The 27,388-nt window shown below is 39.3% G+C and overlaps 1 protein-coding gene across 7 annotated transcripts in view; it reads left to right on the top strand.

The window, feature by feature from the left end:
• Positions 1-27,388, top strand: part of DLG2 (discs large MAGUK scaffold protein 2) — a 677,470-nt gene that overhangs the window by 313,321 nt on the left and 336,761 nt on the right. For all 7 annotated transcript variants that reach the window (XM_075727693.1, XM_075727696.1, XM_075727698.1 and 4 more), the window contains one exon: positions 10,199-10,323. In XM_075727693.1, coding sequence (XP_075583808.1) covers positions 10,199-10,323 — 125 coding nt within the window. The remainder of the gene's footprint in view (positions 1-10,198; positions 10,324-27,388) is intronic.

Genomic DNA, 27,388 nt, shown 5'->3' with positions numbered 1-27,388 from the left:
GATGAGAACAACTAAATATACTCATTTCATACCTGTGAATATGACAGTCAAATGGAAAAGAACAATAGCTTAGGCAATAGCTTAGAACTTGGGCTTATTCCAGCACCTTTAATACTCAAGGAGTCTCAAATTCCCCAAAGTGCTTTACAAAGCAATGCTATAGTGATCATGAGATCTGTCCAAATAAACCCATTTAGGCACACAGCAGTTTTTCAATACAAAGTCTTGCAGTTACAAACTGGTTTGACCAAGGAGTTTCCGCATAGTCTCAATATACCCATTGCAGTTTTCATAGCACTGAATTATCAGCAGAAAGGGATGAAAGGTGTCAACCTTTAGAGAGGAACTGAAGTCATCAGTAGGAGTTTTCTTCTTTCCTTTTAATTGCTAGGACTGTGTGGTGAAAGCCGGTTGGTTTCCATAGCTTCAGTAAAATCAGGTTTCTGTTCCCTAAGTCCTTGTACAGAACGTGACTGCCTACTTCTGTCATAGTTACATTTAACCATGTCTTAATTTCCTTAGTTTTTGCAGATAATTGCATTGTGAAAGCTTCAGTGATGATCATGTCAAAGATTTAAAAGTAGCCTGTCTCTTGAATAAGCTTTACTATTCTTTCAATTCCTGTCAGTGCTTCACTCCTATTCTTCCCCACCCCTTATGTCTAGTTACTATTATCACTTAGTGGGTGCTTTCCTTTCCTTGATCTGATTTTTTCACTTTTGATTGTGTAGTCCTGGGAGTTCAGAAAGCTCTCAGGGTCTGGTTGATGAGAAGTCTAGTGCTAGCCTGGAGTGACACAATATGACGAAGAAAGATTTTTTCAAGTAAAGTGAAATCTTTCACTCCCCAGAAGCAGCATTTCCCTCCTCCAAAGAACATGCATCTGTGTTTTGATAAAACATATTGGATATTTAGTTTTCTCCCATACTACTTTTCAGCTACTCATCAGTGTTTTCTGTGACATTTGTTTGCTTTCATTGTACGTAACTGACTAAAAGAGAACATATGTTGCCTAACTTTTCTGTATGAGACAGAATAGGCAAGGTCATGATGCTCCCATGATGCTGGGAAAGACTATCCCTACAGATAATACTGAAGTAGGACGAGAAACACGTTGAAGAAAAAAGTAGGCATACATGTTTGTCACAGCTCAGAAGCTGTTAATATGGGCTTAATAGAGATACCATAATGAAAACCAAACCTGAAGAGAGTTCACATCTATCCTTTTGCATCAATCTATACAGGCAGAGGACTCACCAGCATTTTTTCAAGAGATTGCTTCACTTTGGTAGTGGCTTCATTCCTTGCCTAGCTTTGCTGGTTTACAGTGTTGTAGATTACACATGTATTATGAAAAGCCAAATCTATTGGAACTTTTTTAAAAATCTCCTTCTTGAATGCTGTACTTCACCTGGGCAGAGCTGAGAGAACAATATCCTCTACAAATAACATGCGAAAGTAAGCATACAAAGCAGTTGTAGTCAAAGCAGTTGTAGTCGTGTGTATTGTGGTTTTGCAATGAATGTGCTGAACCTGATAAGGGCTTGAAAACAAATGGCACTGTGAGAGATGAAAATCTGTACCATATGGAGCATAATATACCTATGGAGTCTCAAAACTCTGAGTCTGGGGAGTGTGCCAGCATACGTGGGAGAAGTGAGAATTTCATGAATTATGTTACTCTTGAGTAGATTTGAAAGTACAAAAGAGTTCAACAGCACTCTGATAAATATGCAAATGTCCTTGTTCTCTGAATGAGATAGAAATGTGGCTTTCATGTTTAGGTTTTGGAAACTTGAGCTTTGGATAAAACACGGTAGAAGTACAGTGTGGTATAACATGTGCAAATACCTGAAAACGAGGCTGGAATGAAATAAATCTAAAGACAGGATTAGATGTGGCAGGATTAGAAAGGTCTAGTATTAGAGTGGGAGATGGCCAAAGAACCACATACTGTATGGCAGGAAACAGTTTGCTGATTTAGTGTGTATCACACTTTCTTCAGTATATAAAACCAGTGCTAGTATAAATGCCAGATTGTGAAAGAATAGCAAAGCAAAATCCTGTCTTAAAGATCTTAGAGACTTGAGTAGGTGGGTTTAACAAACATTATCTGTCAAAATCCTGAATTAGATGGAAGTGTTTTGCATATTATAAAATCACCTGTTCATTTCAGTGGGATGAAGCATTAACTTGTTAAGCTGTTGTTTGCTATGTGGCTGTGTGCTGTTGAACTGGGCATCGCTGAGTGATGGGTGAAACACCCCCACTATATATCTGCCGTTAAACTAAGCATGGCTGAGTGAAAGGTAGAAAAAATTCTGTATCGCTTCACTGTCAAGTGAATAAAGGAGAATTGTATCTTTTAGGTGAGAAGTACTTTGTGGAGAAAAATGTTATTGAATGAAGTCTGCAGAAGTGCTTAGCACCCACTGATCTTTCTAGCAATCTCAGATGATCATCCTCTTCTTGGGCTTGGTATATCTAGATGTATTCCCTCCATGTAACCATCTTAGGTGAAAACCTAAGTAATCTTATCTGCTTTAGCACAGAGAAAAAGAGAATGGACTATTTCAGAGCAGCAGCAAATCCTGGTCTGTATCTAATCCTCCCATGACTGTCAATTAAGGTCAGAGTTTTCAATCATTTGTCTCATTTGTAGACTATGTTACTTGATTCACTCTACTTGCCCCACAGCTCTTAGTGTTTTATTTTCCCCCATTTCTTGCCAAAAAAATTAATTCCCCACAGTTTTCTAAGCTTGACTCATTCTGAGCTTTCACTTTCTCATGCTGTTGAGCAGTTCTTGGAGAAACCTAATATCATAGAACAAGGGTGAACGTGTTTTGTGGAAGGAGGTGTTATTTTTTTTGTCTCATGGGAGAAGGTGTTGGTTTTTTTCATCTGAAATGGAAGTATCCTGAGGGAAGAACACTAAGGGGAGCCAAAGCTGGTAGCAGCCTTAGCCAGGACTCAGGGACTGCTGTTTTGTGAAACTGTTTTTGGTATTAAAAAGGTACCCTATGAGAGATTAATTTTGGACGAAACAAAAATTTGCTGAGTGTTCCAGCCAAACTGTTTTGAATATCTGTAGAAAACAAGTATGTTTCATATTTTATTTGTTATAAGGTTTCAGAAGTATGACTTCAATTAAGCAGAAAAGTAAAAATTAAGAATGAGTACGCAGTGATTGAAAAGACTTACTAAAATATATAAAAAAGTCAAGTTCCAAATTATGTGTCTCGGAGTATGTTTCATAGTTCAAGTAAGGGACATGTTTTCCCACCATCTGAAATAAACTCAACAGCAGTTTATGAATTAACATTTCCTCACAGCAACATTTACTTACAGGAAGGTGCTGCATTAGAAAACTTGAAAAGCAAAACCAAGTAAATCTCCTTTTTAAGAAAAATAGCATAATTCCTAAGCCAACACCACCATCATAAAAGTGTGCTTTAGTTACACAGACTGAGAAAGTGCCCTGCCTGTAGTAGCCAAAGCTGAACAGCTTTAGGATTTTGATGCAGGTATGTCAAATTCTGAAAATCTGTCAAATGCACACCAAGTGTACGCTGTCTTCAGAGGATATAACTTACCTTTGTATTAAAGTATTTTGAGATTTTGCATAAACAAGAGAAAACCAGTATTGCTTACATTAAAGAAAGGTTAGGATTTACTGAACCTACAGATCATTAGTGCTCTTAAAAAGCTGAAGGATAATTCCCATTGTAAAATCAGACAACTTTTTAAGGAGTATCAAGTAACAAATTTGATAGGGCCTTTGAAAGCTGTAATAACAGAAGACAGAAAAAAATATATAACCTATTTAGGAATGAGTCAGCTATCATTCTGTGAGCTTTCTCTTGACTAAACTTGCTCTGACAAAAACTGCAAATTTAGGCACCAATTCATGCTTTAAAGCCATCTGTAAAAGATGTGAGAGAGAAAAGCATTCAACAAATTTGGCTGTGAACACCAGAGTAGAGGTAAGAAACCTACAGGAAAAAAAGCCCAAACGTCTTGAGATAAAATTATAAGTATAAATTGTAAGTATTTTAGTTACACTATTAAGAATAAAGAACATAGGCAGTGTTTTCTGTTTGTTTTTTCTTAATGCTTCTTGTGAACATGTGGTTTGGCAAGAGAAGATCTTTTTTAGAGTCTCAAAATTTTATAGGGGAACAGAATTATTGCAAGATTACAGATCACAGATTAAGTTATTTATTATCCAATTAACCATTTTTTCCCTATCACTTTTGTTCAAAAGTTTGCGGCACTTTGCAGATGTATATTATTACTGCCCTTTCCCTTTCTCCTCTCTTCACCAAGCAACAAAACTTTCCACAAAGAAATAGCAACAAGTTTGAGCTCACAAAGGCAGTGAGGGTCAGGAATTTTGATTTTTTTTAGGTGATCTCGTGAATGGACTTGAATGCTTCATCCACAAACATGTATGCAGCGACCACTCTTAACTTCCTTTCTATTTAGTGATAAGCAACATTTCTTAGGGCCAAATGGAAGAGTTATCATACATTTCTGTGATACTGTGTTTGGATTTAAATTTACTGTGAAGCAGGAAAACAATCTTGGAAACTTGATGTTCTTATTTGGACAAAACCCTTGAAACCAGTGGAAAGCATTGTAGGCTTGACTTATGTCAATTCTTTTATTTACATACTCCTATTTATTTATAATTTGCATAGGTCAGCACATTACAGATTTATTAATACTAACTTATATTCCTTAACAGCTAAGCAAAATGGCTCCCTTAAACCTGTAAGTAAAAAAAATATAAACACAAAGATCATTTCAGTAATAGAGTCTGTGGGAGTATGTGTTGTCACCTGAAACATCTTTCACCACTGGAAACCATTCTGGGAAATAGAGTTCCTTGTTCTGTCTTAGACTTTTTGCTGACTGATGGACTCTGTGAAACAGGCTTCCTGGTACGCTGCCATGTGAGGGTGAGGTTGCAGCAATAGTCAAGTGAATTCTGTGCAGCTCACGTCTATTTTTTTTTAACTTAAATGCCAGAGAGCTTCAAAATCATGTCACTTCAGAAGATTATCAGAAATTCTTTTAGGAGTGCTGAAGTAATTAAGTAATTCAAAAAGTATTCTGTGTGAAGCTGGTGTCAAACATTGCATTCTGCTGTCACCTTATTGATTAGAATGAAAAAAATTAAAATGGAAAAAAACCTCTTTGTAATTGTGGTATGCTTATTTAGTTTGGTAAAATACAAATCACTTGGCCCTTATATAGGGAAAAACTCAGTCTGCCATTGATGTGCGTTTCTGATGTCATTTCTGCTTCTTGGGTTTATATTCTTCTGTGATTTTGTTAAAAACTGAATAAGTTTACATCATTTGTAATCAAACTCTGCTTTAAGGTGAAATGCAGCTCTTGAGCAGAAAAATTAAAAAATGAGACACAATGAGGAGGAAATCATTGGTAGAAGTGTATGGAAGGCTATCATCCATGGAGAGCTGTATTGTGTTGGGAAAAGAACTTCAGAAGTTCTCAGTGTTGACTTAAATCTGTTTCCATGGAAGTCAATGCGGAGCGCTTCTGAGGGTTACTCTCTGACAAAATAAAAGTGCTGCGACCTATGAAGATGCAGCCTGTTATATGGCTGCTCCTAGTGGTGTGTAAAAGGAGAAGAACGCAAGATGGAGGGCTAAGCAAGAAGAAGGATGGCCTTCTGGCTACACAAAACCATTACCTGGTGGGGTTTCTTGCTTTATTTTTGTGATCTTTATGTTGGCAGTATAACAAGTCTTGAGGGAAGAGATTCCAACTGGCCAAAACTTGCAAGTTTTATTTTCTTTCCCTGGCGTGTGAATCATCCGTCATCTGACTCTGTCCCCAAGTGTTGTGTTTCAGTGTTGGCAGAAGGTGTAACACCGGTCACCTGAAGTGATACTGTGCCTCTGTCGGAAGCTGTCTGCCCCTCCAGGGCCAGCAGAATTACAGCCAGGCTTCTTCCCCGCTCAGGCTGAGCTATAAAGAACTCAGCTGAGCCTCGTGGAGCTGCAAAGCCCTGACTGAGAAAGGCATAAAGGAGGCAGGCTTGTATAGTAAACCTTAAGAAGAAGTACTGACCTTAGGAATAGGAAAGAGGCCTCTGAGGCTGGGCTGGGAAAAATTATTTTGATTTGGTAGTTTGACCTAAGTTTCTCTGTTTGAAAAGTAAAGCTGAGCCAAGAGAAAAAATGGTAAATCCCCGAGAAGCATGAGATATCCAGCATGAATAGGAGGAAACTGAGGCAGCATTTTTTTAAGCCCAAATGGGCATGTTTTACTACGCTAAGCTTTTTGTCAGGCTGTGTGCATGACTGAGGCCTTGGAATAAAAGGTGGGGAAGCTAGTAAGAAACTAAACCAACAATTAAAAAATACATTCATGCTTCTATTGCTGAGCAATTTTATGCAAATCTTCCATATATAGTCAGTAACTAATTATATGAGGGTTTTATAGTAGTAGCAATTGAGAACTCGGACAAAGAGATGGTAAGATTTAGGTCAAGAGATAATTTAGCTAATATGAATTCTACATAAAATGGTTTGGATCTGGACCCTTATATATTTGGACGTGCGAATCATGATGTTTAAGCGAAGCCATTAAACTTAGTAGGTCTGAGGCTTGTTCAGAGCTTTTGTCCCCTACATATCTTTTGGGATTTTTGGCCAAACCTCTTCTACTGAAGAAACAAAGCAGGCAAGCATATTTAGGCCTAAATATGAATCTCAATTAAAAAGTTTCAATGAAGTACACCAAAGGAGGAATAATTCTGTTGCTTTACACCTCTTCTCCTCTGTATCAGGTGCTATTAGTTCTTATTAAACATTTATCTGCATTGTCACCAGGCCTCTGAGCTTATCGTTAACTTGCTTTGTAAGCATCCAAGAGAAGTAAGGCTTGGAACAGAAAGAGGGCATTGAATTAAGTTGACAGGTATTTATGGGGAACCACTCCCAAACATGAGAGTCAGCATGAGAGAAAGCATGAATGTTCCACCTTGGAAAATGCAGTGGCTAAGTGATGGTTCAGCTGTTGTTTTGGGCTGAGGGAAGGCAGACATTTTCGTTGGTTAACATGAAATGACAGGGAGACAGAGATATGCCAAGAAAAGCTGTGAAGATAATTAACACACACTTTTTTTCTGGGATGGGGACAAAGGAGATGCAAAAGTAAAGGGTGGGGAGCTAACCCTTGCAGAAAGGTTCAGGAAGTGTTGTGCTAGTAGACAGCACTTAATTGGAACTTGGAGTTACAGCTCATCAACTGCAATGTGTTTTTAATATAACAACCATATGCTGATGAACCTGCACACTAGTAAGAGGGAACATTAGGGGAGAGGAGAGATCTGTACATCGGTATTGCTACTCAGAACTGACATACAGTAGCTTTTAACCGGAATGTTCCTATTGCATTATTTTTCACCACAAAATGCTTAAAAGGCCAGTTACCCATGAATGATGGTAGCCACGCTTTCAGCCTTGTTGGCCATGAGCTGAAGTACAAAGACAGAAGATTCTTCCATGTAGCCAATGCAGACCCGTCAAGAACCACAGTGGAAAAAAAAATTGTGTAATTGCTCTTAGCTTTTGCAGCGCAGTTTCTGGTGCAGGAAAGCCTTGCAGGGATATACCTAGCTGCTGAGGCAGCTAGTGTGTGACAGCTTGTAGATCCTGTTGATCAAGTCAAGGACTGCAGCCAGAATAATTGCTTGAAATTTTCTGGATACAAAAGTGCCAGTGAGGAGTGCTGCCCTGTTCTTTTAAAAGGTTATTCTGAAGGGGCAGAATCGGAATAGTCTCGCAGGATAACAGATGCACACTTACGGATAAATGTCAAGGGCTAGCACTGATTCTCCTGAGAAGTCTGTAGCAATTTTACCACATCACTGCTTACAGTCAGCATTGCAATATTTTTTAGCTCTAAAAAGTTAATGGAAAAAAGTATGGTAGGAGGAAAAGAGTACAGGGAAAGTGTGAAACCTTTTCAGAAATTATTTCCTGCTAAGAAATCTAATGAACTTTATGTAGAGAACTGTAACAGCTAAGCACACCCCACATAACAGGCAAGCTTTGATGGTTTTTAAAGCTCTTCAGGCACACTTTTTTATTATGAGATAGCTGTTTGTGTTCCCTAACCAACTAAAAATTATGTCCACATTTCTCCTTGCTACTCTGCTCTTCCTCTTTCCCTATTGAGAGTAGGTTTTCGGGATTTGGAAATCCACCTCTATTTAGAAACACAGGTTATTGTGTATTTTTTAAATCTCTTTGGAGTTAAGAATAAAAAGAACAGTTTTATTTTGGTTTTGGGTTTTTTTTTTCCCCTTAAAATTCAAGTATTACTTACTCAAACTTTCTAGAAATTTGTCCTTGGTTTTAGTGTGCTTTAAAGCTTTTGTTCCAGGCTTCCTGAAGTGTGTATATGTATACATTTTTTCATTGTTACACGTTGGAAGATTAGCTTCATTAATAACATGACATGTAGAAAAACTTACAGGAAAATATTCTTAAAGTATTTTTAGAGTGCATGTTGGTGTAGAGTACACTGTATAATTAGGCATGTGTTAAAATATTGGGAAAATAACCTGAATTTGAGATGATCCTAATGATGAAAGGGAGATTAAATCAAAGATTTATAATGCTGGCCTGGAGATGTTTATTAAGTCTACAGAAAATATATACAGAGTGCTTCACTATTATAATGTTTTTCATATTATAGCTAGCTGAGAAGCATTAAGATGTGTGTAGTCCTAAATCCTTCTCTTTGGATTATAAATTAGTTCAGTACTGAAAATTTATTCACAATTATGTGCTGATCGCAGAACTGCAGATTGCATGTACATCTCTTGAGTAATGAGAACTGCATCGCTTGTGAATGTAGAATACTGATAACAGAATTGAGAATTTGACCTGCTGCAGGCAGGCAGCATGCAGGCTTTCGCACACAAAATGCATTGCATGCCTGACATACTAATTGAAGTACAGTTCAAAAACGCAGAAATGAGATTTGATTTAAATTAAAAAAAAAAAAGTATAGAGGTGCCATTTTGATTAACAACTCTTCTCACTAGGACTGAACTGGGTACCTGTCCACAAGCAGCAGTGAAGGAAATAAACTCCCAATAATCTGAGAAGTTGATGAAATAAGAGAAAAGTATTATTAGTGCCCTGAACGTATTTCATTCACAGTAGTGTGCATATTCTGAAATATCAATACTGCTTTTTCACTGTGATAAGCCTAAATACCTGATTATAAAAATAATTTGGGATGAGAGACATTTAAAGGATCCAGTATTGCATTGAATTTTAAGACCCTCCTATGCATAGGGGGGTCTTAAACCTGCATCTGCCTTTGTACAAATAAGGAAGAATCCCTTGCAAAAAACGTTCATTTATACAGAATAGTGTAATAACTAATATATACTTAATGTTAATTTATACAGAAAAGTGTAATAACTAACATATACTTCAAAAAAAGGGTTACAGCGGTGGGTTTGAATTGTATGTGAAAAACAGGGACTTAATTTGCAAGTGTTTGTATGTGTGTACATGACTATTTATCTTTCATGATATTCTCACAAGTAGTAAAAGCAATAGGATTATTAAGTAGAACCTCATAACGTGTCTTTCAAAAATTTCATTCTAGCAAATCAGTAAAATGAAAGAAATAGTCTCCTTCAGTGGATTTGTTTTTTTTTAAAGCATGTGAATCTGAGCAATGATCACTTTTCAGCAGAAAATAGTGTACTAAAATACTTCAGAGCTAAATGTTAATCACTGTTTCTGTTTATAAATGGCGGTGGTTTTTAAAGTCTTTTTTCAAAGCTCTGAAGTGTTTTTAGCCTCTAGCTCTCATTGACTTGGATAAATTCATATTGGAGTTCAGATGCTAATTTATGTGACTGCTTTTGAAAACAATTAAATTTAGGTCAAATCCTGTTTCTGTAGGAGCATCCATTAACTCTGCCGTTAAGTCTGGGAAATCTTTGTATTCGCAGCCTCTGTTCCTTAACTGACAATTAATTTTTTCTGACTGAGTCACCCGCTTTCAAGTATGGTGTTGCCAAATAAAGTGCTTTCTTTAAGAAGCAAAGATACTTTGCTCATGCAGTGCAAATAAATTCTGTAGAAATCTAGCGTCTGGTGATGCATTGACTTTTTTTTTTTTCTTTTTTCAGGGGAATTCTGGCCTGGGGTTCAGTATTGCTGGAGGAACAGATAACCCACACATTGGGGATGATCCTGGGATATTCATTACTAAGATTATACCAGGAGGAGCTGCAGCAGAGGATGGAAGACTCAGGTAAAAACTAACTTATTATGTATGTTTGGAAACCAAATGCATTGTTGTTATAAATTATTCTCTAGGAGTCAAATGCAAACTGGGTCTTTCATGGGGTCAAGGGAAGTAAATGACATGACTACAGTCTCCTTTCTGCTAAGGCAGGAGAGCTGATTTAAGTAGCTTAAAGTAATTGAGTAAGGTTAGTTAAGTCCTGTTAAGGGGGCATTTGCTCGTGCCACCTCCATCTTTGTACGAGTCGTTTCACTTCATACCAAAGGCAAGATGGGGACAGAAGGAGGAAACAGGCACATCAGCATGAAAGTCTTCTCTGCTTGGTCTTTGTGTGTTCGTGGCTGAAGAACTATGCATTGGTGTTATGTGTTAAGGTTATCAAGACTTCCCAAACTACAGAGCCATTGCTAAATAGTCATAGCTATTTGTAGTCTCCCCCTGTTATTTGAACTGCAGAAGTGAGGTGTGCTTACCTCTGTTTCCAAATATTTTTTTGCTCTGTGAGGATGTGATGGCTATACTCTATATTCTGAGTCACGTCCAGAGTAGTCCCTTGTTGTAGCTCCCAAGAGGGACACACAGATCACCCGTTGTGGTTCTCAGACACATGGTAGCACATCTCTTAAACAAGAGGAACCACAGAAGCACTTGTGCTTCTCTTTCCTTCTGGACTGAATGCAGAAAGGCTTCTGTCTACCACAGAGACTGCCACCCATCTGTCAGTCACAAAGCCTGCTGATGCTCCTAAAAGGCAACTTAGCAGGAAAGACTTGGGATAAAATTCTGAAGCTTCTGTGATCTCAGCAATGGAATCTAAGATCTGGGAGCTTTTGCCAAAAACACATGGTCTAAAACACATGAAATGTGACCAGATGGTAACAATAACTTTTTTGCCAAAAGCCTTCTCATTTAATTCAAAGTTAAAAGTAGGGGGAGTTGGCCAGTTTTTAGGGCAAGTTTTGGATATTTCTTACACTAAGTTAGTAATTTGATTTTGGAAATGATTCTTACTTTTACTGTGATGGTAATGAGGAGTAATGGTGGTTGGCAGTGCCTGAAGAATTTACAGTCTAAATAAGATTGTAGACAAAAGGAGTAGAAATAATCTCACATAAGTTTATGACTAAAATGCAGCTATCTACCCCTAAGCTAGTCATCTTAAAGTCTCCTAATAGTGAAGAAAAACAAACATTTCTAGGTTGTGATTCATCTCATCCTAAAGCCAATGTCTAAAATGGAACAGAAGAATCGCATCTTAAAAGGGCCTATATTTTCACTGGTGACTCAGATGAAAAGGAGTTTCGTCAACTAGTTCAGCTATAGTGATCTATATTGTAAATGTCTGCACTGGGCCAGATGAACTTCATGCAAAACAGAACATAAGGAAATAGCAGTATGTGGAATTCATGCTATCAAATTTGACAAAATGAACAGGGGGGTCTTAAACCTGCATCTGCCTTTCTACAAATAAGAAAGAATCCCTTGCAAAAAACAATAATATCTTTTTAGTAGAGTTTTTTAATTGCTTTTGAAAGATTTTCTAGTTTAAGCCGTTAAGAAGACAGAAGCCACTGCAGTATTTTGTCATGCTATCTTTGTATGAAATCAAGTATTTCATAACTCATTGCTATACTAATTAACTACTGTAAACTTAACACATGATTATTTAGTAATTACTGTGTTTTAAAGGTCTTAGAAAGATCTTCTAAAGCCACAAAAGATAGCATACTAATGTAATTCATTAATCCATATTAAGATTAGAGCTGGCAAACTTTGTGGTTTGTAATAGAAGTTTAGTAGTACAAGTATAGTTATCTTATTACTAAGACTTAGGTAATATTCTTAGAGTATAGTATTTTTTAGCACATTTTGAACTAAAATGTTATAATTGTTAAGCATATATTTGGCATGGTTGTTTTTCCAATCTTCATTTGTAAACATAGTTTACACCAAACTCCTCTCTGGTTAATACTGAATATCTGAATGCAATTAGTTCCAACTGGATCTGCAGAACTTTTTTACTTCAAAGAAAACTTCAAGCACCTTGAAATATGTCTCTGAAACTGCCATTAGGGAAATGGGTTGACTTAATCCTATGGGGTTTAATAATAGGAAAATCTCAAAATTTTTAGCTGAATATCATATGGTAATAATTATTATAGAGAGTATCTGGAGTTCCTGTATGCTCCTCAATGCTCAAAAGGGTTTTTTTTCTGTCTCAGTTTCCCACAAGCTCTTCTAAAACTTTGTAGTACATGAGAATTTGCACTGACCCATCTTTCCCACTCTCACAGTGAAACAAAAGCTGTATACTTACCTGATGGCTTAATGTTATAGAACGTCACTTTTTCAGTATTTTATAGCGAAATGGCAGAAACAATTCAAAATATCTCACCGTGATTTCCAAGAAAAAAACTCTGTCTGGAATTCCTTATAAACAGGTTTGTAGGTTTTGATGGTGGGACTTTATTTCGCAATGTTTTTTCCTAGGGGAAGACTCCTTGTTTCCTTGTTTTATCTGGTAAGTGGGTTTCACTTTGCTACAATGCTAGCAAAGACAATCCTGTCATGTTTTAAGGAACACCTGAAAATATACCTATCAGTGATCGTGACTGATATGCCACTGAATAGGAGAGCTGTCCTGGGGCAGTCTCCACTCACTTACATGATAATTAATTTTACATAACAGAGAGCTTATCAGTTAGGACCACTCTATAGGAACAGAAGCTCAACAACATGCTGTAACATCTGCCAAGAACAGCAATAACTGGAGAATGGGAGATTGGTGTTTATGGACAGAAAAACTATATACTTGCTGGTGTCCATTTTTGCCTCAGACTGCCTGCAGATGCTCTATATTATAGAATCATAGAATCATACAATCGTTTAGGTTGGAAAAAGACCTTTAAGATCATCCAGTCCAACCATTAACCTAACATTACCATGTCCACCACTAAACCAATTAAGGATAGAGGAGCAATTTCATGTTTCCTGGCTTGATGGCTGGATTATTTATAATGAAAGTAAAAACTAGGAATCATTAAGATTGCAAAGGACCTCTAAGATCATCATTCCAATCATCAACCCAACACCACCATGCCCACTAAACCATGTCCCAAAGTGCCACGTCTACCCATTTTTTGAACACTTCCAGGGATGGTGACTCCACCACCTCTCTGGGCAGCCTGTTTCAATGCTTGACTACCCTTCCCATGAAGAAATTTTTCCTAATATCCAATCTAGACCTCCCCTGGTGTAGCTTGAGCCCATTTCCTCTTGTCCTATCACTAGCTACTTGGGAGAAGAGACCAACACCCACCTCACTATATAGCGATATGGAGTGTTTCAATTGGCTTCTAAATCTACTGTCTGTTTTTAAACCATAAAAGTCTGTAAAATCATTTTACTGCATTTTACCTGAAGTCCTTTTGATCTAACTTAGCTGAGTGAAGTTCTTCAAATAGTGAGATTGCGAAAGCAACCTGCAAGGAATGGACTTGATGCTACAGACCCTTGCAAATCTTTTACATGTATAAAGTTGAGACAAGTGGAGGAGCAGGTCAGCTGGAGCTTCACGTAAGGCCAACAAAAGCAAATGCAACCTCCTGCACCAGAGAAAGAGTAACTCTCTATTGTAGCAGAGGGTGGGGTTTGGCAGGCTAGAAAACAGCTTTGTAGGGAAGGACCTGGGAGTTCTAGTGCTCAATTTATAATTATAGGTAGATAAATATCAGGTATAAATACCTGATGGGAGGGAAAGAAGACAAAAGAGCCAGACTCTTGCCAGTAGTGCCCAGTGACAGGACAAGAAGCAATGGACACAAATCAAAGCACATGAAATGCCATCAGGAAATCAGGAAACACTTTTTTACTGCGAGGGTGACTGACTCTGGGCACAGGTTGCCCAGAGAGGTTGTGAAGTCTCCATCCTTGCAGATATTCAAAACCTGACCAGACATGTTCCTGGACAACCTACTCTAGCTAACCTTGCTTCAGCAGGGAGGGTTTGATGAGGTGATCTCAAGTGATGCTTTACAACCTAAATGATGCTATGATTCGGTAATTTGAACCTGAGTCAGCAGTGTGCCCTGGCAGCGATGAAGGCCAACATGGAGGTCAGCAGAGGTATACAGAGGAAGGACTAGAGGCAACAGTCACATGTTGTAATAAGGGAAATTCCAATTGGGTCTGAGGAAAAAAAAATAATCTTTTTAATGAAGAGAGTAAGGCACTGTAACTGGTGGTTCAGTGAGATTATAGGATCTCTGTCTTGAGACAGATTCAAAGTTCATCTGGACAAAGTCATGTGACTGAACTTTCAAGTTGGCCCTGCTTTGAGCAGGAGGTTGGACTAGATGACCTCCAGAGGTCCCTTCTGAACTAAATTGTTCTCTGATTCTGTAGATTATTTTTATAAATAAAACCTGTGTGTGAGACTGGAACTAAGGTGATTAACTTCCTGCTTTTTTTTTCCTTTAGTGGAGAACAGTAGTTTTATTGACAGTAGGTACAATGCATAGTGTGGGTTTGTATCACTTCATGGCCCATATCTCTACGGCAAAACTTAAAAAATAGTAAAAGTTATCAGCCACTTTAGACTACATTCATTTTAATAGAAAATTCCTGTTTTTGAAAGACTTCTTGAGCTTTCAAATGTTAATCATAGAATCATAGAATATCTCAAGTTGGAAGGGACCCATAAGGATCATCAAGTCCAACTCCCCGCTCCTCGCGGGACTACCTAAAACTAAACCATGTAACTAAGAGCTCCTTGAATTCTGACAGGCTTGGTGCCATGACCACTTTCCTGGGGAGCCTGTTCCACTGACTCACCACCCTCTCAGTGAAGAACCTTTTCCTAATGTCCAAACTGAACTTCCCCTGATGCAGCTTCATTCCATTTCCTCATGTCCTATCTCTGGTCACCAGAGAGAGATCAGCACCTACCCCTCTGCTGCCCTCCTTGAGGAAGTAATAACTATGTTTAGATACTGCCCTCCCTGAAATACACTGACTTCTAGAACTAGTGTAAGAACCAATACACTGCACAATTCAGATTTTAGAAGCCATTTTAGGTAAGTACATTTGCACAAACTCCTAATCTTGCAAAATGCAGAAAGCTGTGGATTCCTTTATGATGTCCTTATAATACATAGAAAATAATTCCATATATAGTAAATAATACATAGAAAATCATTTTATACAAAATAATTCATTTTGGATTTGATTACTTTAGCTAAATGTGACTACAATAAACTTGGGACTAACTGAAAATTAGTTTTTTTCTGAATGCTGCATACCATGTTTCTTTGAAGCTTTGAGTTTCAAGTCAGTGACAGACAGAGAATATAAAACCTCCAGAAGTAGCAACCGTTCCCACTGAGTTGAAGGAGAATTTCTCTCAATGGTTTGATCTTTTAAGACTTTTGATGCATAAAAACTTCTGCTTCTATCTCACAAATGTCAGTTGTCCATGGGCAAACATCTACTTTTTAATAAAGAAGCTCTGAATTTAGATGACTTTTATTCTCTGGAAGAAAGAGGATTCCAGTAATTTATGGCTCAGTGCCTTTTTTTGTTTTATTTGAGCTTGTGTCAGAGAAAAAATATGGTGGTTGGCTCCATTACCTAGATAAAGCAAAGGACTTCAATACACTACCTCAGCAGTTCCTTCTATTGACACTCATTGATCATAAGTGAAATTCTGGCTTCCAAAAGGCAACACACATCTAAAAAATTCATCATCCTCTATGAAAACAAGAGTGATCAGCTTATGGAACTAGAAGCACACTGTAGTAGTATAACTTGATAAAAAAAAATTAGTAAAAGAATAATGAAAAGCTTTCAATTATGACCAAGTTTAAAAGAGCTGACACTCCCAAAATACGCATTTATTTTCAGCAATCGTAAACCAAAACTGTTTTGAGTCAAAAATCATTCCTTCTGTTTATAGTTTCTCATGGTCTAATTCCAATCTTATAGTGGAGGTATTTTTCTCAAAACTGTCTATAGGCATGAGTGGGTCATGAGTTCCTTATCTATTGCTTTCAGAAAGTAACCTTTTCCTTTTTGTGAAGGCAAGTTTGAAAGTGTGAACTTTAAAAGGTCTTGGGATCTAAAAAACAAATAAAAGAGTCTTATGTGTATAGAATAAAAGAGTATATAGAACAAGGGGTAAAATCTTATGTTTTATACCAATCTCATGGTAGTCGGAATCTTACTGAACTTCTGATTCAAAGATCAGTTACTGTACATGTGAATGAATATGAATGAGTTTATTTGCAGGACTGCAAGATAAATTTGGATGGCCTTGAGCTTGAATTTCAAGGGTTAATGTTGTACCCAGGGTTATCTTGGTATTTGAGCCTGAGCAGTACTCAAGAGAAAAGGGTTTATATGAGGGGTGAGTCAAAGGGAAGAAAGTGGTTGTGCCTGGAGGCACACTGCCCTGGTAAGCTGCCCGGACCTGTAGCTGTTTCATTCATTCTTTCTTCTAGGAAACTGGTTTCCAGTCTCTTTCCATTTGTGAACCTTTTTTGTGGTATTTGTAAGGAGAACTTAAACACATTGAGAAAAGTAGATTGATTGCAAGTTCCCTTTGGCAGACTAATCAGAAACAGCATATGTACCCCCAGCTATCTGAACACCATAGGTTAAAAACTACTAAGGCTGTGCAGTGTTTATCTTTCCTGTGTACATGTGTCTTTCCTGATATTACTTTAATTACTGATTGTCAGGAGGTTTAGGATTGTGAAACTGCAGCATTTTTAAGGCATGCTGTGTTGTTTTGCCATCACCATAATAGTCAGCCCCATTGGATTTTTTACCCCCCAGCTCTCAAAGTGATTTGGTGTGGGGAAAGGAACATAATACACATGCTAATGGGAGGAAACAACTTGCCTTCAGTCATCTAGTAAATCAGGGAGAAAGCTTGGAACAGAATAGTGATTCCTCCTCTCATATTTCTGTGCCTTACAGGCTTCAGTTAAATGCCTACTAGCAAAGGTTTTAAACAAATTAGATTAGTGTTCCCTTCAGTTATCAACTAACCCACTGATGTGTCAAAGGATTATAAATTTAGCTAGGTATTTGTAGCAAGAGAGGAACTCTGAAGATAAGACTCTCATGCATGTTTTGTTAATAAAAAATAAAACTAAGAAAAAGAAATGTAAAGATTGCATTCTGATTAGATTTTAAAAAAATATTTGTTTCACTAAAGATGAACCAGAGAGGAAGCATTACAATTTCATGCTATTCATTCAAACCTTGGAAACTGGAATTAAGAAACATGCTGGTATAACTATTGTGTGCGGTTTACCTGAGAAACTCAAAGGAAAGAAGAAATGGAGGAGAGGAAACAGAAGCACGTCCCCACTTGGGAGCTGGCTAGAAAAAGGACCTCCTTCAGTCTTTGCCCCATGGGCTGTGCTGACAGTGCTTTGCCTCTGATGAAAAGTCTGAAACCTAAATCCCTGCAGCAGCAGCAGGCACACAGTTGTTGCCTGGTAGTATCTGTCTGTAGCTCTAGATTGCTTACGAAGCAGTAGTGAATTGAGAGTTGTAACAGGAAAAAAATAGGGGCTTTTTCGGATTAATGTGAAGAGCTATTCCCAGGAGAGATCATGTTCTTTACAAATGTGTCATGTGTCTCTAATCCAGCTTGGGCACCTGGCTTTATTTCACCATCATTATATATCAAAACAGAAGTGTGTCTGCTTTGTGATTCACTGCCTAAGTCCCTGTTTGTTAACTTTTAGTCTTGTATTAAGCCTATCAGTACCAGGTCCATGTGCATTGCAATGGCACAAAAGCTTGTTCAGGATGTTATTATAATTGCAGTGCTGCCACAAAACACTGATTCATATCTGCACTGTTTACAGGCCTCTGACAATGCTATTAGTTCAGTACATAATTTAGTAGTAAGTTCATAAGAGACATTCACCCCATTAGGCAAAGCATGCTTGCTTTGCAGACAGTCATAAATTAGACCATGAATTATTGACTGCTCACTCTGTCCTGGATTGTGTTAGGAAGTTTGATCTTATTAACTCTGTTTGTCTGTGTATCTGTGCGTATCATTTCTGAGCTACTGTGGAATAAAAAAAAAAGACAGAATTACCACAGGGGATCTACATGAAAAAAGGCAGGTCACAAAATCAAAATCTGATCTTCATTTTAAAGTTGAAGATGGCTTACTATGACTCAAGTTTGAAATTATCAACTTATTTTCATCAATGGAATATAGAATAGAATCATAGAATAGAATATGTTACCATGTAATTATCTTTTCTGTTGTTTTCACCACTTTTCTTTAGCTGAATCCTTGTTTTTCTCTTTTTTCCTATGTGAAGTTTACATTCCTTACTTGGTATTGCAGAGCCTCAGCATCTCTGAATTTGATTGTATTTATGCTTTTCTTACTTTGAAAATAATTTGGTAGGCTGTAAAAATTCTCTTATGTGGTGCAAGAAAGGAAAGAGAAATAATGTTTTAAGTGCTGTATTCTCAGGTAAATGGAATAGAATTTCATGGGAAGACAAAACGTACTGCTCTGGCTTGTCATATTTGAAACGGATTAATTTTAAGGGCCTCTTTATAGCCAGTAGTGATGGACATTTTTGTAGAAGTTTTCTTTTGTAACACAAAGGATCCGTTTCTCCCCCCTGTAAGCTTCTGAGCCATTTTCCACTAACTGAAACCACTGTTTGCAAATAACACTTGAGCAAAGTAGCGTGTTACTAGGATTTCAGATACACTGCAGCTATATAATGCCCATTGCACTAAGTATTTCATGCAGTGGTACTGGACTGGTTATCAGGGCTCTCTCCCAAGAGTTCCTTTAGTACCCACCCCACCTGAAACTACAGTCGCCCCAGAGTGCTCCAGCAGCAGAACAGCACCATGCAGCCAAATCCAAGTGATTATTTAACCAACATGTTTGCACTGCTACTGCAGTTACGAATTTAAATAGCTCAGTGATAATTTATCTGGAGTAAGAAGCCTTCTGTGGTTACATCCCTTAGATATCACCAGCTCTTTATGGAGTCTAGCGTTAGTCAAAGAAAAGATACTTCATATCTGTTCCTGTACTCGACAGGTGTAACCCTCTGGGGTACTGCTGAATTCTTCATTTCTTTCAGTTCCTCACCAAACCTGAAAATAAGATTTTGGATGAAAAAGAAACTAACTTAAACTATCATGAAAAAAATAAGTTCCTTATAACCAGCAATGATCTGATTCTGAAACTTTTAAGAAAAATCTTGGTCAACTTTTTGCTTCTGACAGCCAAAACCACTAATACATGGTTGGACAGTCTGTTCATACGCTGTCAAAAGTCTTGGCTGTGGTTTGAATAAACAGTTTGGACTTTCAGGCTTTAGCCAAACCATATGTCCTGACAATACCTCATCACTGTTGTCAACTCCTTACTCCACTTTTACTGCAGACATTAGAGCAGGGGTTTTAAAGTTCCTTCCCCATGGCACGTGAGTTTTACTATCAAACTTGCAAGATGTGTGAGTACTGTGTTTGGATGTGTTGCTTCCATCATGCCATTCTGCATGTTATTCTGAATCATACCATTACAAAAAGCAAGCCTTTTTTTTTTTTTTTTTTTTTCTACTTACTTATTTGCATTCTATTCAGAGTTGCAGCTAACTCTATGTTAAGTGTGTAGCCTAATGGTACTGACGGTCTGAAGTTGCTGAAGTTTCTTACTGAACTTGAACTACATGTTTTCTCCTCCTTCATTTTTTTTAACACTACACCTTTGTTTGGAATAGCTATTCTCAATCGAACTAGAGCGGAAGGGAGGGTTTTCTACTTGTGAGTGCAAGCGCCTGGGAGGCAGGACTGCTTAGTTTTGCTCTCAACTTGCTATGCCTGATCTGTGGCAACACTTTTCTTCTTTTGTGCTAAACTTTCCCCATTTGTAAAATGGGTATAGTGATCATTATCTTTGCCTCACGGGGGTTGTTGTGAAGCTTAAACGAGTTCATATTTGCAAAGCACTTTGAGAGCCCCAGATGAAAAGTGCTTGTAAAAATACTGAATCTGGAATTGCCTTCTGGGTTATCTGTTGTAACTGGTTTTCCTGCACAAACCTGAATATGCTTCAGACAGCGCTCGTGTCAGTTGGGAGGATTTTATCCACGGGTGAGGAGCAACTGAGCAGTTTGGTGTAGGGGTGAGGAGCAACCGAGCAGTTTGGTGTAGGGGTGAGGAGCAACCGAGCAGTTTGGTGTAGGGGTGAGGAGCAACCGAGCAGTTTGGTGTACGTCGCAGGCGAAGCGTATCTCAATCCCAAGGAAGCGCCTCGTCCTTCCCTGGCCTGGGCTCGCTGAGGCCGGGCCGAGGCGGCTGCCTTCCCTCCGGGCTGTGGGCCTGGAAGCCCCGGCATGGCGCTGGAGCCAGCTCAACCAGCGGGCTCGGAGGGTAAGTGAGGGCTGCCAAGCCGTCCCTGCCCTCTACCACACCTACAGAGCCTGGCCCGGGGCATCTTCCACTACCTGCAGAGCAGCCCTGCAGCTGGGAGGAGCTTTGCAGCTTCCTGGTGCCTTCATTCATCTCAGACTTTACAGCGTTTTGTTTTTCTTTCCCCTTTCTTTACCCCAACACCTTCTTCTCACAACACCCCACAGCTACCTACACCTGGTTTTTCTCATCCTTCGCCTCTCCGCTGTCCCACTTTGGCCTCTGGCTTTCAAGGCCAGACATGAATACTCGTTCCGTGAGCAGGAGTTTTCCTTCTGGCCATCTTTAGAGGCTGCTGCCTCCGCCGGCTGCCAGAGCCGCCCAGATCAAGCCGAGCTGCTGACAGAGGCTGGATGCGCTGGGAGTTTCAGCGCTCGGTTGCTAGCGGGAGTAGTTTCGGAAGGAAAGCATCGTACATGGCAGTGGCGGGAGACGAGACGCAGAGAGACTGAGGATAACTGGGGAGTTAGAGAACGGACGGAGGAATGGAAAAATGTGGTAAGAGCAAAGGATGCCAAAGCTGAGGATCGAGCCGGATGAGAAATGCAGAGGGAAAAGAAATGCAGGGTGGGAAAAGCAACTTAATTTGGGGAGGGGGGGAATAGGAAAAGGAAATACTAGTTCCTATAGATCTCGCAAAAGGGTTTAATAAAGGAAACTTGACGCAAGTCTGAGAGCCCATTTCAGGGAAGCCTTCTGGAGCGGCTGGCAGCCCCAGCGTGCTGCCCGCCCTGCTGCCCACCCTCCGCCTTCCCCCTCCCCTTCCTGCCCTCTCCTGCCTGCACTTCACTGCCCGCTTGCTCCGTCCCCTCGCAGGCCCGCGCTCGCAACCAAGCACAAACTTTTAACCAAAAACCTGGGCCTGTCGGGCCTGCTGGCTGATCGATTGCTAGCCGGGCGGCTGGCCAGTGACTGCTGACTTTATCTGGCAGAACTACCGGCCCGAATGCCCTCGTGCTCGTGTCCTGCACCATTTCAAATCTATTGCTTTTAGTACAGTCGTACTTGATTTCCAGTAAGTTGAGGTGGGAATCTCAGACCTGAAAGTACAAAAGAGTCTTTTATGGGTGGAGAAGTGTTTTGATTTGTGTTTTGTGCCGGTGCGTCTGGCAAAGGGAAGGGCTCACCCCCCCGCCCCAGCAGCTTTACCTTGACATACGTTTGTGTATCGCAGGCCCTCACTCTGCTTGGAGGTGATGAGACCTGTGCTGGGGGGAGAGGAGCCTGTCTCATGCGGGGGGCATTTTAAAAAGAATAACGTGTGAAGTGAAAGATCACAAACTCTGTACAAGACTACTGTAGGTGTGGCTTACCTAGCAAAAGAGAGTTAATTTGCCTTGAATTATGCTAGCCAAGCAATAACTGAAGGCTTCATGTCGCAGAAAATCATTTCATTATAAATGATTTAGAACAGCTCTACCTCTGAAAGCATATACAGCGACAGGATATCGTTCTGCTTTCAGGATGTTTGTGATGAAGGAAAAAAAAAAAAAGAAAAAAAAAAGGAGAGGTCCTGCTGTTGTAGATGTACTTAGACTTGACTTCTCTAAAAGTTTATGCTTGACTCTGTCTGTGTGCAGATTGAACAGGTGTTAGCTACTCCTCCCTCAACCCCGTGTAGCTACACCCTGTGCGATGAGCTACCACCAGCAAAGAGCTACTTCCCATTCTCAAAGCGTGTGTAAGGAGGTGAGGCTCTTCTGGGAGGCATTAAACCAAGTGCAGTTTTTCTTCTCACTCCGTATATGGTTTGTCTGTGAAGCATCTTTAATCTCTCCGAATTTTAGCAGACACAAAAAGAATGGCACTTTTTTGTAGTGGTGTTGTAGGCTCAACCTTTGAGTAGATATGTGAGAAATTTTAACTGCATGTGGTTTTTTTTTTTTTTCCTAAGGAGAATGATATTTGGAGTTGATGTGGAATTTACCACCATTTTTAACTCCTAGATATTGTTGACCATGTGGCATGAGGTCATCATGAGTAAATTTTAAGTAATACCACGTCAGTACTATGCAGTGAGCATTCATATAGTTTATGAAACTTCAGCTTTTATATAGCTTCAAATAATAATAATAAGGTCAAGTTATTGATTTTGAAATTAGTATTCTTTTTGAAATTTTAGTAACAAATTCATTCCTACAGCTAAGAATTGCCTCAGATAAACTGCTTACCAAGTTTTTTTTTGGAAATCAATAATTTAAAATAGAAATGCTTAGTGCATTTGGCACAAATAAATTTTTAAAAGTTTTCAATATATGTGGCAATTTATTTAAATTATACAGTTTCTTTATTTGACTTCTGATTGTTTAAATAAGCTATTTTTTAAGTCTTCCTTGCCCTGTGAGCATTTCTTAATGGAGTGTTGGTAGCATCACTGCATAAAAATTTGCTATCTATAATTTTCAGGTCTAAAAAGACTTCGGAATACTATGTTAAAGCTGAGCAAGCATTTTTTGATACAAAATGAGGTGCAAATTGCTTTTCTGTGGCAAAGGGAAAAGAGTAAATCAGGGCTTCCTTAATTTATGAAAGTAGTGGCAAAATCACCTTTCAGCTCACCTCTGAAAGGGAACCTGCATTCACCACCTTCCTCTCTCTGGGGAACATGAACTCACATCTTCCAGAGGAATAATCAGACCATTAAACTGAAGGGGCTGTGAAATCAGTGTATTTTATTCTTTCCTTCCAAAGCTGTTTTACTTCCTCAAAGACAAGTAAATGTTAATTGGGTCAGAGCAAGCTTGCAGTGAGCCTGCTGTTCTGAGAGGCAGGTAGAGGTTGTGGACCAAGGTCCCCTCGCTATGGATGTCCTGAGCACTGCTCAGCAGCAATCTTACATACATCTGTATTAGTTTCTATTGTTGTTACAATTTCTGTAATATATATAAAGATCTCATCAAGTCAAAGCAAGAGGCAGAATTTCTTTCTAGTCTTCTGATTGAGGATGCTTTCCTGAATAATGGGAGATTTTGACTGCAATTTGAGAAGAGCGTTACAGTATTCAAAGTACAATAGCTTCAGTGATGGGAGCAGACGTGGTTAAAGTGGTTTTCTAGGAGGTGATATTGGATAATAAGACAGCAGATTGTTGTTTTAATTTTTGTTTCCCTGACTGTCTCACCTTTTATTTTATTTTATTCAATTTTATTTTAATTCAAAGCGTGTTAGAATGAAATTTATTTTTGTCTTGACTGGAAAAATTATTCAGCATAAAACAATGTCATTTTTGTCAAGAAAAAAACATAATAAAACCAGCTTTGACCTGAACTGCATTTTTTCCAGAGTTCAGTTATAAATCTGTAGGTGTTACAGCCAAGAGGCATTCAGATAGAAAGATGGGTGGTGGTGTTTCCATCTCTGAAATTAAATTAGCGTTACCAGTAGTTCAGCTATATGCCTTTGGCTTGAAGAGTTTGTCTAGCAGTGCCTTTTTTCTTATGATGAAAAATCAGTTACGAGATGTAAGAGATTATGTCCTGTTTCCTAACTACAGGAGAGAAACAGAAAGACCAGGGACCAATGTTTGCTGTCTCTTCTAATGAAAGGATTTGGGGACATCAAATGAAACTAATAAGTAGCAGGTTGAAATATCCAGAAGGAGATATTTATTTAACTGGTAGCAAAGCCATGGAATACATTGACAGAGAACACTGTTGATGTTAAAAGTTTACATGGGTTTTGAAAGCAGTTTGTGGAAGAAGAATCTATCCAGAGTTATTAAATGAAAAATGACAAAAAAAAAAAAGTATCTCTGACTCGGGGAAGTCCATCAGGAGCTGAAAATGTATTCTGGGTAAATATTGTGTTAACGCTTCTCCTTTACCATCTGGTAAAGGCCACCCGTGGAAAGAAACGGCAGGCTGGATGGACCCCTGGTCTGGACTATGGCTTCATACAGCTTTTATCTTTCCTGTGAGCGAACACCTTGCTCCACACGTTTTAGCTCCGATCTCCCCTACAGTGTGATGATTCAGGCAATAGTGGCAGCAGTGTTCCCTTTAGGCAAAGGGCTTGATTTCTGGGTGAGCCGCCTGGCCCCCCGTAGGGCTGGCTCCCGTGCAAGCCTGGCTGGTGGCCGTCTTGCCTTGCTGCCAGGCTGCGTGTCCCTGCACCAGGCCTGCTGCCAGGGGCCCGGGTCTCTGGTTTTAATCTACGGGAGAGGTTTTTGCACTGCAGGGTTGTGACTGTTCTTTTTTCTATTTTTATTCCTGTTGGTAGCCATTAATGGGCCCCTTCCTGAAATCGATCACTGCATGGTAGGTTGTGCAGGGACTCAAGCTAGTGCTAAATGAGCTCAGCATCGCAGAGCTGCATTAATATAGCCTTTTACCTGTGGTAGTTGGCTGTAGACATATGGAAAACATCGATCCAGGTAGATTTCCATGCCAGTTCTACTCTGTCTGTGTCTGAGCCCGCTTGGGTATCTCTGCATGGGATTTCACTGTGCCAATTTGATGTAATAGGAGCTGTCTTTGGGGTCAGGCTCTCTTAGATTCTCGATATTAGCTTGGTGGGTATTTTCAACCAAGAGGTGTATGTAAACACTCCCAAGCAAAAACAGACACCCTGTGATAAAGGCACACTGCCTAAAAGGATAAAAGGATCTGTTCAGTGTGGCGGAAAGAGTTAACTAAAGGAGAGCCCCAGCCTTGCCCCAGGAAGTTCTCAGAACTAGGCTAGAATGCAGAAATGGTCCAGAGTATTTTAAACAACAGATAAACAGCTTTTTTAGCCAAGTTTGTGCCTGGAGTGAAGTGTTACAGCTGAGTTTAAGACTTTTTTTTTTAAAAAAAAAAAAAAAAACAAAGGCTGATGTGTCCTCTGTTGAAACTGTGAATAGGAACATATTCAATTTCTAAATATATTTTCTTCTAACAGTTTAAAGGCTGCAGGGACTTTTCCATTCCTAATTATATAGTGCAGTATGCTGTCTGTTTCTGACTTGCAACTTCAAAAATAGAAATTAGAGTTATAAATGAAACAGGGACAGAGGTAAAGAGACACTGTGTATAAGGAGATGCTCCACTAATATTTTTACAGATAGTATTACCAGTGTTTCAAATTCAATTACTGTTATGCAGAACTTTTAATACATTGACATTTCATTAAGATGGCTGTTGTTTTTAAAAAAATCCGTGAGTAACTAAAGCAATAGTGAAGGACAATAAGTGTAAATATCTTATGACAGTTTGGTAGCTGTGCTGGTTTGTGTCTTGGGTCTCAGCAAGGTCATGTCATTAACAGGATATGGAAACACACAGTCATTTCAGGCAATAACACATTCTGAAATTTGGAAGTATTTGCTGAAATCTGAGTTGTTCCCTGACAATTTGGGCTCCAGTCTCTGTTCTGGAAATAAAATAAAGCTCAAAGTCCTCTGGTAGCACACCTGCAAGTCACGCTGGTGTGACCTGTAGCCCTTCTGGATGTGATCTGAAATTTTTCACTCCGTTACAGTAGGCATTTCTACCTCCTAAACCATCTCTGAACTCCTGGTGTACAAAGGAGGAATTTCCTTTGTCCTTTTTGCTTTCTCCTGCATCCTTCTGGAGGACAAGATCCAGGACTTTGTGCTAGTGAGTCCTGGACGTGGGAATCATAAAAGTGACCGAGACACTGCACTGATACAGAGAAAGTGAGCTGGATCCTTGTGCACAGGCTTTTTCTACTGCTCTGCTGCTTCTTTTGTATTCTTCCCTTTAGGCAGGAACACACTAGAGATCAGCTTTCACGTGGAGACATGGGTGGCTCTTTTCTATGCCAAAAACACTGCAAAAATTCAAAGAAGTGAACAGTGAACTGTGGGCTAACTAACACAATTTCAGGTCACCCTCCAAAACCTCATGCCGGCAGCTGTGGACTGATGCTAAAGGACAGACTGGGTTTCCATTATGTTGTAGAAAACCCTACACATCACTTAAAAACATTTGTCGGATTTTTGTTTTCAGTCTCTGGGCTGAAAATCAAGCCAATTGCTGGTATGAATTATGAAGCTGCAGAAGCATGGCACCAGGCTTAAACAAGCATACCCTGCTTTTCGGCAAGACTTGTTAGTTCAGCCGTGCTCCAGCCTTCGGGCTCTGGATTGCCAACAACACCAAAACTGGTTTGCCAGTACAGGTGGAGGAAGAATCTGTCTGGGTGTATTTACTTGCAGGAATGCTGTGCAAGAGTTTAGTCTTTCCCGTCTTCACACACACGCACACAAACACTCACGCAGCACAACCTTTGTGCATGGTGGAAGTGTTTGCCCTTGATCTCTCACTTCTGAAGACTGGTGACGAGGGTGAATGCAGCCAGGAAAAGGCAGGGAGCTGCTTTTGGTGCTAATCTATTATTTATGCTGAGTATGCCTAGAGGCTGCACTGAAGGTTAGTCCCTGTTTGAGATGAGCCAAGAAGGTGTAGACTCTCCTCTGCAAAGTTTATTTAGACTGTAAACAAGAGATAAAGGAAGTGGGATGCAGGTGGGGTTTTAATCCTCTATTTGAAGATTATGAAAAAAAGAAGTTGTGACCTGCTCAAGGTTGCGCAAGAAGAGTCGGGGTGGCACCAGGCCAGCGCAGGAAGAGTTGGGGTGGCACCAGGCCAACATCTGG

This window comes from Pelecanus crispus, chromosome 1, assembly GCF_030463565.1.
Source record: "Pelecanus crispus isolate bPelCri1 chromosome 1, bPelCri1.pri, whole genome shotgun sequence".
NCBI lineage: Eukaryota > Metazoa > Chordata > Aves > Pelecaniformes > Pelecanidae > Pelecanus > Pelecanus crispus.
Note: the sequence above shows the minus strand (reverse complement) of the source record. Positions and strands in the feature narration are given on the sequence as shown.